The sequence below is a fragment of the Condylura cristata genome, unplaced genomic scaffold (genome assembly GCF_000260355.1).
Source record: "Condylura cristata isolate star-nosed mole 26May11 unplaced genomic scaffold, ConCri1.0 scaffold00034, whole genome shotgun sequence".
Classification (NCBI taxonomy): domain Eukaryota; kingdom Metazoa; phylum Chordata; class Mammalia; order Eulipotyphla; family Talpidae; genus Condylura; species Condylura cristata.
Genome location: NW_004567135.1, coordinates 11382934 through 11395400, shown reverse-complemented (window position 1 = coordinate 11395400; position 12467 = coordinate 11382934). Strand labels below are relative to the sequence as shown.

General features: G+C 63.1%; 2 protein-coding genes across 2 annotated transcripts in view; both read right to left on the bottom strand.

Moving 5' to 3' along the window:
* Positions 1-9148: 9148 nt before the first annotated feature.
* LOC105854334 lies at positions 9149-11132 on the bottom strand. The gene is given in 3 exon segments (XM_012732322.1): positions 9149-10249; positions 10252-10593; positions 11124-11132. Coding segments are annotated over 3 exon segments (756 nt in total). The 3' UTR covers positions 9149-9844.
* Positions 10581-12467, bottom strand: part of TSPAN9 (tetraspanin 9) — a 169357-nt gene continuing 167470 nt past the window's right edge. Inside the window, exon 7 of the mRNA XM_004692549.2 lies at positions 10581-12447. Coding sequence (XP_004692606.1) covers positions 12328-12447 — 120 coding nt within the window. The 3' untranslated portion in view covers positions 10581-12327. The remainder of the gene's footprint in view (positions 12448-12467) is intronic.

The window sequence follows — 12467 nt, the reverse complement described above, 5'->3', positions numbered from 1 at the left end:
GACGCAACCCAGGGCCCGCACCCACCGGGCACAGGGCTCCCTGGACCACAAGAGCAAGCTGCACTCAGCTCCCCCAGCTCCTGCAGGCTGCCAGCCCGACCTCCGGGCACCCACCGTGGCGCACAGTCCCCAGCCCCTGTGAGCAGTCCTCCTCGGCTCTGCCGCCAGCCCTGGGTGCTTTGCTGTGCCCCCGGGAAATGCGTCAGGCTGCATCAGGGTTGGCTCTGTCTGCAGCAGACCCTGCTCTGATGTGGCCGTCTCCTACCCCTTCAGAGTGTCTGGATGACCTGGCTCCTTCCTGCAGGCCTGGAAGTGGACAGGCAGGAGATGAGGCCGCAGGAGCTGGGCCAGCAGGGAGTAGGTGGGGCATGCTGGCCACAGGACAGGCTGTGCCAGGAAACAGTGCCCTGCCTTCTCCCGGAAAGCCTCCCTGGGGACCGTCACCCCAAGCCCCAGCTTCCATAATATGCTCCTATGGGATCTCCCAAGAATCACTGCCTGATCCTCTGGGTTGCCAGGTTTTTAAAGCCATCCCTCAGTGTCAGGGGGAGTGAAGTCCTTCCTGACTAAACCAAGTCAGAGACCTCGCCCAGCTGGAGTGCTGAAGAGGTGAGACTCTGCCCTGAACCTCACTATCCCTGCGCCCACACTCTGACCGCCGGCCCCAGCAGGGGTCTCCTCTGCTTCCCAGGGTGAATACACCCCCTTCTTTGGATCTGTCTTCCATGTCTGATTAGCCAGGGAATTTTCAAGAACTTCCCCAAATTCTAAGGGAGAACAGAACGTCCTAGAAAGGAGAATACAGACGCGGCCCTTGTCCGGCCAGCAGGTGTGAACTGGTGAGCGGGCACAGGGAGCCCCTCCAGAGCGCAGGCAGATGGTGACACGAGAACCCCACATCGGGCTTCCGCCTCCCAGCTCCCACACCTCCCACAGGGGGCCCTCTCGCCTCCCACCCTTGAGAGAGTGTCTTCTGTTATCTCAGCAAGGCCAGGAGGGGGCGTCCCTGCAGCCCCTATTCCAGTCCCCTGTGAGAAGAGCACTGCTCTTGCTGCCCGGGGCCACCTCCCTCCCGTAGGGGTCACCGCTGTCCCCGGCAAGCCCTCCACTGCACAGACACCGTGTGGACACCGTGTGCCTCTGGTGCAGTGATGCCAGGCTGGCTAGCTCCAGGCCGGGTTCAGCCCTGCCCTGGGGGCCCCTCCCCGGGCTTTGTCTCCTGCCTCGATGGCCCCGGGGTCACCAAGGTGAGTTGGTTCTCGGGGAGGCCAGCCCAGCAACCCCGACAGCATCAGGCTGAGAAATGGTGCGGACTCATCCCTGCCCCCTTCCTGGGGCTTGCGCAGATCATCGAATGCCTCCCCGGTTTCCGCAGGCCAGAGAGCAGATGAAAGATGAAAGTATGGCCCAGGGACGGCAGTAAGGCCCTCGCTGCGCTCTTCCCGCAGGGCACCTGGGGAAGGCAGGGGCAAGAGCCTTCTGCACAGATGCCCTTGGGGGGGGGGGCGCCTTAATTCTTTACTGAAGTCAGCCAGGCTTGTGGGGACAGGGATGGTGGCAGATATCATTGGGGGAGACCCGGGGAGCCTGGCGTGGCCACCCCCAGCCCCCTGTGGGGTCAGCCTGGCCCGGCGGTGACTCCTGTCCTGTGCCTGGTCCCTGGAGGCTGCTGCTGGAGGGTGGCTGGTCCAAGGCTCAAAGAGGGAGAGAGCGGCGGAGCTTCCGGGACTGCGGCTCCTTGTTCTGGCCAGGCGGGGCCGGCAGATGAGACAGAGGTACAGGACGAGGCCGGTTCCCGGTCTCCCGGGGCCCACAGCGCAGCCGCCCCAGGGAGAGGCGCCGTCCTGCCTGCAAGGATGCAGGTCTGTGCCGCCGGGCTCCTCCCGCCAGGAGCGAAGGCCCTGAACTCTGGGGCCCAGGAGGGAACCGGGCACTCTGCCGAGGCCTGGTCACAGCCGGGGCTGCAACGCCCGGCAGCCCAGCTCATCAGCACACCCTGGCCCTGAGCTCACCTCACTGCCCGCCCCGCTCAGTTCCCAGGGAGCCGCCCTGCAGGACCCAGGGGGCCCAGGGGACGACGCGTCTAGCCAGACGGGAATGGAACGGCCTTTGGTGGGGGGTGAGGCTGGTGCCAAACGTGTGTGGCCATTCTGGGGCCACCCTCTCCCTAACACTAGGAGCCTCGCAGGCTGCAGCCTTAGGGCGTGTTCAGGGCCGTGCGTTCCCTGAAGCACGTGAACACAGCATTCTCCCCGATTCCACAGAGGAGACGAGGGTGAGGACAGGGCGCTGCCGGTCACGGTCAGACATGACTTTGTCACGTCCCCCCAGCCCATGGGATCAAGGGAGCTGGGCTGGGCCTCCCTTTGTGCCTGGTGCACAGTAGGGACGCTGGGACAGCAGCCGCCTCAGCACCCCTCGGGGACCATCCATCTGCTGCCCCCGCCAGCGCCAGCACCCTGCACATTTGCAGAGAATTCAGACCCCTCCAGGCAGCCCGGGCAGCAGGTGGGAGTGGGGTGGCGTGAGGCGCATGGCCAGGGGTTGGCAGGGCCCCGTCACCTCAGGGCCCCGATGACGCAAGAGCAGGCAGGGCTGCAGAGATGAGCATCCTGCCTGGGTGGGGACCGTCGGGGACTGCAGGCCGGCTGAGAGCAGCAACGGCCCTCCCTGCGGGTCCTGGGGAGCGTGTGCCCCGGCCCTGGTGCCTGCCTACGTGGGGTCCCAGGGGGCACAGTGCGCTGCCCCTGGCCACTCAGCCCACCCAGGGCCCTGGGCAGGGAGCGCCCGCGTCCTGAGCCCCTGTTCTTCCCGTCCCACACCAGCTCCGGCCACGAATCAGCACCTCAGCCCGCACTGCGCTGCAGGAGGAACTGGCCATTCCCTTCCTCACCCCTCCCACCCTCTGGCCTCACTGGCTGCTGGGGCCCCTCTGGACCACCGCTGGGTGGCGCTCACGTGCCCCAAGATGCTGGTGACCTGGTGTCTGCCCTGGGCTCCCGGTCCTGAGGGGGCATCAGGCTTCCCTGGAGGGCTTTTCAGGGCTGGCTGGTGCCCTCAGCCTCCGCCGCCACCGTGGGAGGGTCAGATGTGCACTTGTAGCAGTTCCCGGTGTTGCTGCTGCTGGCCCTGGAAACACGCTTTGAGGACCACTTTAGCCTACAGCACAACGCGCACTCCACCACCTCCCTTTGTATAGCCAGCCCCAGGGTTCTAAAGTGCATGGGGCTCACAGTGAGAGGGTGAGGTGGGGTGCTGCTGGGTCCATGCTGCCCGCTGGAAGGGGTCACCATGGCCCCTCTGCTGGCCCCTACTCTGCACCTGAGAGCCTCTGCGCCTTAGCTGGAGGCCAGGTGCCCAGGTCCTCTCCTGGAGGGGACAGGTGATGCTCCTCCTCACCACTCTGGTGCCTTGGGCCCCTCCCCATCGCCTCCATGTTCTACTCTGCCCAATGTTCCCCGCTGTGCTTCATCCCTTGGGTCCAGTGCACCCCTCCTCCCTATGCCCTGGGGGATGCCACTCGCCATCCCTGGCAGCCCCGCATCCATGAGGCCAGATCGGCGCCTGGAACCAGCTGGCCTGTGGATAATGGTCATCATAATATTCTAGAAACAGAGCCATGGCCTTAACCCACCCACTGCTGTTGTAGACACCCCTCGCCCTAGCTGGCCACGGGGCAAGCCCACGTCACGTGACAATAAAGGAACTGGACCTGCCTTTGGTTGCTGTATTTCCCCGCTGCAAGGGACCCCCAGGCCACCTGCTCATCCACCGTGTGTGTCTTCCCTCTACATGCCAAAGCCGATGCATGGCATGGGTGGGGCGTGGGAGGAGGGAAGGGAGGGCCCATTAGGAAGCCCACAGGGTCCTGCTGACTTTTGTCAGCTCCCACCACTGATTTGTCAGCGCTGACCTCGCCTGCTCACGTGTCCTTTGCTCCTGGCTGCAGGTGAGGGCGGACGTGCTTGGATCGTGAGCCGCGAGAACTCTCCGCCTTCGGTCTGGTGCACGCAGCCACTCATGGTGATACATGGCCAGTGCCCACAGTGTGCCTGTGGTCTGCTCTTCCTGCTGCAGGCACCCCATGGCCTGAAGGGCTGCAGGGGCCAAGGGGTCTCCTCACTGGCCCCTGGGCACCCCACCAAGCAGGCCCCACGCTGAGACACACAGCTGCTGTCTGGACCCCCACGCCACCACCCTCCCCCCATCCGCCGCCCAGAGTGACAGTGCTCCCCTCACTGGCCAGCTCACTTGTGCGCATCCCCAGGTCCAGAGAGGGACACCCCTCAGCCCTGTGCCAACCGGCATCCAGGACCGGGACCTGCACAGAGCTAAAAGAAGCCACTCAGAGTGCTCACCTGTGGCATTTGCTTCAGTCTATAAACGTACTTGAGGTGGGTAAGGTCTCTGAGAGAATCTGAAAACTGAGTAAGTTGGGCTCAAGGGAACCCCAAAATGGATCGGGGTTGGGGGGAGACCAGCTCGGAACCCGGCCGCCCGACACGAGCCTGCAGCGTCTGCTCCCTCGCTGTGTAAGCGGCTAACCCACCACGCCCGCCTTGCAGGGAGGCCCCTGGCCATGAGCCGCTGTCCTTTGTCCCCCTCCCACCTCCAGTCAAGGTTAGTTGCTGAAGTCACAGCCGCGGGCCACTGATGCGTGGATGGACTGGGCCCAAGGAGGACACCACCTCGGGGCCAACCCCGGGGCCTGCTCACTGCATCGCGGTGCGAATGAGGGTGTGCCAGTGCCCACAGGCATGCCAGTGCACACCGTGGCCAGAGGGTCTGGCGGCGGATGGGGGCCTGGGCAGGCGGTGGCCGCCTTTGCTGCCGCTGCTCCCCCTGGTGGCTGCTGCTGCCCAGGGGCTGCAGGACCCCCCCCCCCCAGCTCTCAAGCTGCACGTCAGCCCCAGCTGCTGAGACTCCGCAGGGGTGCCTACCCCAGCCCAGCTAGACCGGAAGCTGCCAAAGGCCAAGCAGGCTGGAGGACAGGAGGGGGTCATCCACTTCCTTCTTTTTTTTTAAATATTTATTTGTGCATACAGAACTGGGGTACAGTCCAGAGGCTCAGGGGCTCTGAGAGGATTCCCCAGAGACAGAGTGGGGAGCAGAACAGGCAGACTGAAAGTACACTGCTGAGGGGAGCAGCGGGCGGGCCAGGAGAGGTCTGCCGCGCCACGTGGGTCAGCTCCCTGGCCGGGGACTGAACTCACACTGCAGGGGCTGCCCACAGCTTCAGAGTGCTGCGCTTTAACCTGTTGCACCACCAGGGAGGGCCCCTCCGTAAACACAAGTACAGGAGAAGCCTCACCTCGCCTTTCCGCCTGCTCTGTAACTGGCTGAAACCCTGCCAGGCAATGGCAGAGATCAAATTCAACCTATTCTCCAAGCACCCACCAGTAAATAAGCCGAGTCCTTTCAGGAACAGGGGTCTCTTGACAAAGAAAAGACTCCTGAGAATACAGTCGACCCTCGAGCCGAGGGTGTGAGCCGCGTGGGCCCACTTACACGGCATTTTCTTCTATCAATGGCCCTACCTTCACGGATCAATCTCCCCAGAGACCCGCTGGGTGTGCCAGCAGATACAGGACCCAGATACAGGTTAGGGGAGACATTAGGGTGCTCCCTGGCACTGTAGCACAGGTTTGGCTACCTGTGGGGCTGGAGGGTGCTGAAACCAGCCCTCTGCAGACATGTAGTCAACTTTCAGAGGGTCAAATTTATACCCAGGCTTTTGCCAGCCCAGGGGGCCGTGTCCCTAATGCCCACGTTGTTCCAGGGTGGCGTTGTGGAAAGTTACTGGGGGAGAGTCGGGGCTGGAGGAGACAGGTCAAGGAGCTCCCCGAGGTACAGAGTGACGGACGCGACTCAGCCTTGTCCACGGGTCGGGTGGGCCCTGCTCCGGGGTCGGGAGCTGCCAGGAGACAACTCTGGACAGTCGGTTGTGTCCACTAGACCCAGGCGCGGCCCAGAGTGTCGGCCTGCTATGCGAGGCCCGTCCTTTGCCCTACGTCTCACGCCCAGGCTGGCTCCACGGGCTCTCAGTGGGTCCCGAGGGCCACGAGGGTGAGAGTCCAGCAGACAGCCCCGAGCCGAGAGCTGGCCAAGTCCCCCATGTATGTTGTCCTTCTTTTCGTTAGCGGAAGGAGACACAGTTCATCTCCACACTGTCGTTGAACTCAGCAAAAACGAGATGGCTAAATCAATAGCCTCCCAGTCTTTGCTGAGTGCTCTAAGAAGGCACCATGGCAATGCCAATATTTTTGTGTCCAGAATGACATTCATTTCTCCTCACTTCCTTCCTGCTTCTGTGGATTATTGAATACTGCTACTGAGTCAGCTCAAAGCGAAACTGAGAGTGGGGGAAGCCTGCCCGCCAAGTCCACACCCCCCCACATAGAACAACGCCCCTTTCTAGTTCTCTGTCCTGTGCTCCCAGCACTCAACCCTGTGGGATTATTTTCTGTGGGTTCCACCTCGAGTTTGGGGCTCCTGAGAACTCAGATTTGACCAGTTTCTTACCCAAAACCTACTCAGGTCCAGGAAGAAGCTGCTGTCTTTCCATATATGCTTTGATGCAGGCCTCCCAGCAAATCTGTAAAATAGCTATTATCCTCGTGTGGCAGAAAACAGATCCATGACAGGTCCACCCCCGCGTGGACACGCGTGCAGAGAGGAGGCTGGGTGCAGGCCCTGCGCTCCCCGCTGTGTCCTCTCTGGCCAGGCGTGGCCCAAGCACCTCTAAGCGGCCACGAGCAGACACAGTCGCAGCCTCGAAAACAGCCGGAGCGGGTGGGTCCTCGGTAAGACACTGGAAAGCATTTTGCAAGCTGTGAAGTTCAATCAACAAAAGGAGGGATTTGATTACATCATGCTGGCCCCCGGCCTCCTCCGGAAAATGAGCGCCGAGCCCAGGAAATACACGCACCCGCTCACTGCATGCAGACAATTGGTCACCTACCTGTCCAGGCGCTGGACGTCGTGCTGGATGGGTGGCCAGGCTGCTCCTCCCCTCCCAATAAACCTGAGTCCTCACCGAGTTGGTCAATCCTCCTGTGTCTCTCAAAGCTGTCATTCTGTCTCCTAAGTCACGGCAGCAGCCTCTCCCGGTGACGACCCATCCTGCCCCCACGCTGCCTCTCCCACCATCTCCATCCTGCAGCCCGCGTGAGGCTGCTCAGGGGCAGGCGAGACAGGCGTCCGGCTTGTAGCAGTGGACGCTGGCCACCACCCCCCAGCTTCAAGTGCAGCGCCGTGCCTGGCTGCCAGATGTGAGCAGTCGCCTGTCTCAGGCACAGCAGCGACAACCGCAGCAGGAGCATGTCACAGCACCTCCCTTGGGGGGCCTCGTCCACCCCAAGGTGGGGCTGGTGCCCAGCCTGGGCAGGCCGCTGTCATGGCTCTGAGTGCCGATCACGTTGGCTCTCCTGTGCCCACTGGCCGGTGAGCACAGGGGTGCGGTGGGAGCTCCCCCAGCGTGTTCACGCTGCTTGGCACAGCGGGTACCAGTGACACGGAACTGAACCGAGTGAATAACCATCTCGTCTTGGCGAGCTCGGGGGGAGTTCCCATGTGGTGCAAAGCCAACCCGTTGCTTCCTCTTTGCTGAATGCCAATGGGGGTTGGGGGGGAGTTCTCCCACATCACACGAGACTGGGGGAGCAAGCGCAGGGCCCCTAGGGTTAACTCAGCCCCCCTCTCCGGAACTAGAGAACCCTTCACCAGAAGTCCCCAGGGAGTGGGCCCTCCCTGGTGGCACAGGGGTTAGAGCGCAGCACCGCAAGCTGGCTGCAGTGTTTCAGTGCGAGTTTGGTCCCCGCCCCGGAGGTGACCCACGGGGCGCGGCAGACCTCTCCTGACCCGCCCGCTGCTCCCCTCAGCAGTGTACTTTGTCAATCTGCCTGTTCTGCTCCCCACTCTGGTGAATCCTCTCAGAGCCCCTGCACCTCTGGCCTGTACCCCAGTTCTGTATGCATACATAAATAAATCTTTTTTAAAAAGTCCCCAGGGAGAGGAGGAGAAGATGTCCGCCTGTCCTGGCAGGCCCCCTCCTGCCTAGCCAGGCCCCCCGCTGCCTCTCCGGCATCTCTCCTCTCACCAGAGTCACGCTCTGTCCCGCAGGCCAGGCAGCCCAGGCCGCTGGTACCCACAGGCTGGGAGGCAGGGTGCCAGCCAGAGGGCAGAGGAAGGGGCTCCCTCCCTACCGAGTCCTAGCCCCGCAGTCACGGGGAGGGCCCCCGGGAAACCGCCCAGGACCTTATTCTGAATGTCTGGATGCTGGACAGAGGGTCCCTCAGGCTCCTCCGCCCTCTGAGGGCCTGTGCGGACTTAGGACACTGCAGTGCAGGATGGGTCCCAAAGGTCAGTGCTTTAGGGCAGTTCTGGGTAGACCTGGCTCCTCCCTTGAGAGGCAGGGGGCCAGACCCCATGTGTGGAGAGGTTTAGATGACCCCAAACACAGAACTTCCCTCTTGGGTCCTGCCCCACGGAGGTACACACAGCACAGCCTTGGCCCAGAGCCAGGGGCCAGTTGGTTTCTCTCATCTGCAACTTGTCTCTGTGACCCCACGGAAAGCCCACAAACCAGCACCCCAACCAGGGACGACTTGTGCAGCAAGGCGGCCAGTCCAGGGCTCACGGCTGGAAGGGCCGCCCGCCCTCCCGCCACCACCTCGAGCCGAGCTGACTCGGTGCTTCTGCTCTTTGAAGCCACCTCAGAGCCTTCCTAAGAGGGTCCAGGCCAGGTAAGTCCCTCCCCCAGCAGGAGCCCCAAGGACAGCAGAGGCCCAGTGACAGGCTGCACTGACAGGCCCACCCCCACCGGGAGCCAGGAAGGAGCCGTCCTCCCTGCCCCAAAACCGGCCGTCTGTGGGGGCGACAGGACACACGTGGGAGTCAGCTTCCCGAGCACAGCCTCGGCCGCTGGGACTGGCCCCGACGGAGTCTGCATCGGGCCACAGGAGACGGCGTGGGAGGCATCTTCCTGCGCCCCCAAGAGAGGGCAGCACCTCTGGACTCAAAAGGAGGACATGAGGTCCCTGCTGAGGGCTTGGACAGAGGTCGGCTTGTGCCTGACCCCTCCGGACCCCACCAACCACTGCGTGAAATAAGACACAGCGACGCGAAGAGCCAGCCTGCCTGTGCTTTGGACACTTTATCAGGTTTTATTTAAAAACATGCTAAAAACTCGGCGTTCAATAAAGCCAGGACCAGGATGAAGGAAACGCACAGATACGGCATTGCAAGCGGAAAGTGCATGGAAACCAACAAGCGTGCTCCCCCTCTCTGCTCGCTGCCCCTGGGGCAGGCAGCCTGCAGGTGTGAGCCCCAGCGCTGCCCCTCTGACTGCCGGAGGGGCGGGGCGGGACCCGTGTGGTCTACCACCCATCGGGGAGGGTGGGGGAGAGCAGAGACAGAAGGGGACTCTGGAGGGCCAAGGGATGAAGAATGGGCCCCAGTCACCTGGAACCCAGCTCCCATCCTACGCCAGGCCCATGCTCGTGAGCAAGCCCACCACTGGGTGGGCGGGGGGTGGGGAGGGCAGAGTTATTTCCGCCCGCCTGGGCTGTTTGGGGCCCCTAAAGCGCAGAGGGATGGCTGCCTGGGCCCAGTCCCACCAGAAAATGTGCCTGGGGCCTGGGGTGGGGTCGGCACCCCTTCCAGAGTGAGCCCGAGATGCAGACCCATGCTGGCATCCCCTTTGGGGAATACAGATGGAGACGTGTACCCCAACACCTGCTGCATGCCCCCAAGGGTGGTCTCAGCCTCTGCTCCCCACCTTTGGTGAGGGCGGCATGGTCTACGGCAGGGATCCCCTTGAAAGTCTACAGAACCTTGACCTCAGTCAAGTCTGTAAACTGCCTGTGGGCCAGCCTGGGCAGCTCTGCTGTGGCCAGGGAAGGCGCGTGGAAGTCACTCGGCTAGGTCTGCTGGACATGGGCAGGTGAACCGGAGGACACTGGCCACCGTCACTGACACCCCAGAGTGACTCCGCGTGTGGTATGGGGAGGCTCTGTAGCAAGGGCACAGGCTCGGCCAGACACCCCACCGCTGCGCACCCACACTTCAGCCAGTGCGCGGCTGGCGAGCGGCGGATCGTCCGAGCACAAGGTGCAGCCAGAAGGCAGTTTTGGGAACCGTGGACCAGGTTCTGCAAACAGGCAGGTGACGTGGTGGCCGGGGGAGGGGGCAGGGTTGTGGCAACGGCCCCAGGGCCAGAGGATGCCCCTGAAGTTCTAGAAATGTGAGATTTCCAGGGAGGCTATACACCCCACGATGTGCTAAACTTCTGCTGTTGATTTTAACAAAAATGAAAAATTGCATTGATAGGCATAAACAAACCCGCCACCCTCGTGCCCCACGCCCGTGACGCCCCACGCCCCCCACACCACGGAGCGTGGGTTTGCTCCAGCGTCCCTCCACTGGGGCAGCCCTGCCCCACACTCCGCAGCTGGGGTTCCGGGAGGCAGGGAGGGGGGTCTGCACCAAGAAGTCGGGGCCAGGGGGCCCGGGGCGGCAGCTCCTCTCAGCGTGTGCGCGCCCACTCTCCCCTGAAGGACCCCCCTTCCCCGCTGTGCCATGAGCCCCTTTGCTCTACTCTCAGGGCGGTGGTCTTCCTCTGCCCTGTTCCCTGAGACCACCCCTCTCCACCCTCCAGCACCCCACCCCGACCCGCCCAAAGGGTGAGTCCTGAACACACCCGAAGATCTGCTCTCCTGGCACCCAACTATTTCACCGAGAGGTGAGTGGCGCAGCTGGTGGGCAGCGGCCTTCAGTCTCGGGACGGCAGACAGGTGGCGGCCGGGCAGGGAACCGTGGCCCGGTGGGAAATCGAGGCAACCAGTCAAATGGGGAGAAGGAACCCCACCATCCACACACGCACGGTCCCATGGGGGAAGTGCACCAGCGTCTAGCCAGTCGCGGGGTAATTTTTCCAATCTCAGTCCTGTGGACTCTTTTTCTCTTTACTGCGACATGTTCAACTCGCCCAGAGGACGTTTTCGGGGGGGGCTGCTGCCGCTGTAACTCCCGCCGGCCTGTTGTCTCCCAAGTCTGCTTTGTCCTGGGGTGCTGTAACAAGATCCAGGCTGATCGCTCTAGAGTGTTCTTCTCCTTGGGGTCACAGAGGACATGGCGGCCACCCAACCAGCATCCCTGCGCCCGAGGAAGGCGAGGAGGGTCCTGGGACCCTCCAGCAGGAAGCCAGCGCGGGACTCCGGCTGGAGGGGTGGTATCCTCCGCGCCCCGCCCCCCGCCCGCTGGTCACTGGTCCTCAGGTGACTGTCTTAGCAGCAAAGTCGAGGAATGGCTTCCCCTTCCAGAAGCAATGTGAGGAACTGGGCATCCGAACTATAGAGGTATTTGTCTGAGAGTTTCTAGCAGGAATGTCTGAAAGTAACCGGGGTTTGCAGACCCTGTGGCAGGAACGCCTGTGTGGGGTGGCCGGGGCGCCCCTGTCCGTGCCAACAGAGGGCAGGAGGACAGAAGGGGAAGGGAAACTTCATCGGCGGGCCAGCCTCGGGCACCCTGGCTGCCCCCGCCGCCTCGCTCAGCACAGGCTTCGTGCCAGGCGGCCCCCACCCTGCTCTCGGCTCCCACGCCCCAGCCCGCCCGCTTGCGCCCCTCTTGCGCCCCTCGGCTGGGCGCGAGCAGACGCAGCGCTCCCCAGAGGGGCGCAGCGGGTTTCCCTGACCAGCTCCAGACAGGCGCCCCTCTCCCTGCTCCTCCCCCACCCTCAGAAAAAATCAAACCGTTACAGAAATCAACACAGTAAAAAGTCATAAATCAGAGCACTAACCCTAAACTTATCTGGGAGATAATATTCCTGAATAATCATAATCAGAGTAAAATAAAATAAAAAAGTTACACTGTAAGGTATAAAAAGCCCGGGCAAGGCGCACCCAGGGGCCTGTGGGAGGCAGCGAGGGCCCCGCCCGACCCGCCAGCTGTCCCCCTCATACGGGCACCGGGAAGGGGGCGCTCGCTCCCCGCCCCACGGGAGACACAGCGTCAGTGTGAGGGGGGCCGGGCAGAAACCCGCCGCCGCTGCGGGGCCTCCTGGCGCCCGTGCCCGGCCCCCGCCGTCTTCTTTGGCAAATGCACAGATGCAAGAATCCGGGAGCCCCGACACCCCAAGGTCTCCGCGTGCCTCCCGCCTTCTCCTCCCTGGCCTTCCACCCACCCGGAAGGCAGAGGGGGTGGCAGGAGGGGCAGGGGTGCAGGCTGGGCAGTCTGGAGCGTGCGGGCCGGCAACGCAATGCTGGAACCTTCTTCCCTGGCGCAGAGTCCGCACGGGCGGGCGCGCCGCCTGCCCGCCTGCCCGCCTGCTCAGGCGTCGTACTTTTTACCCGTCCGGCGGATGTGCTGGAAGAGGGTCATGGAGAAGGCCATGCCCAGAATCTGCAAGACAGCGGGAGGGGCCGTGGTCAGCGGGGGTGGGCCGAGGGCCTGCAGACCGCGCGGTGGCC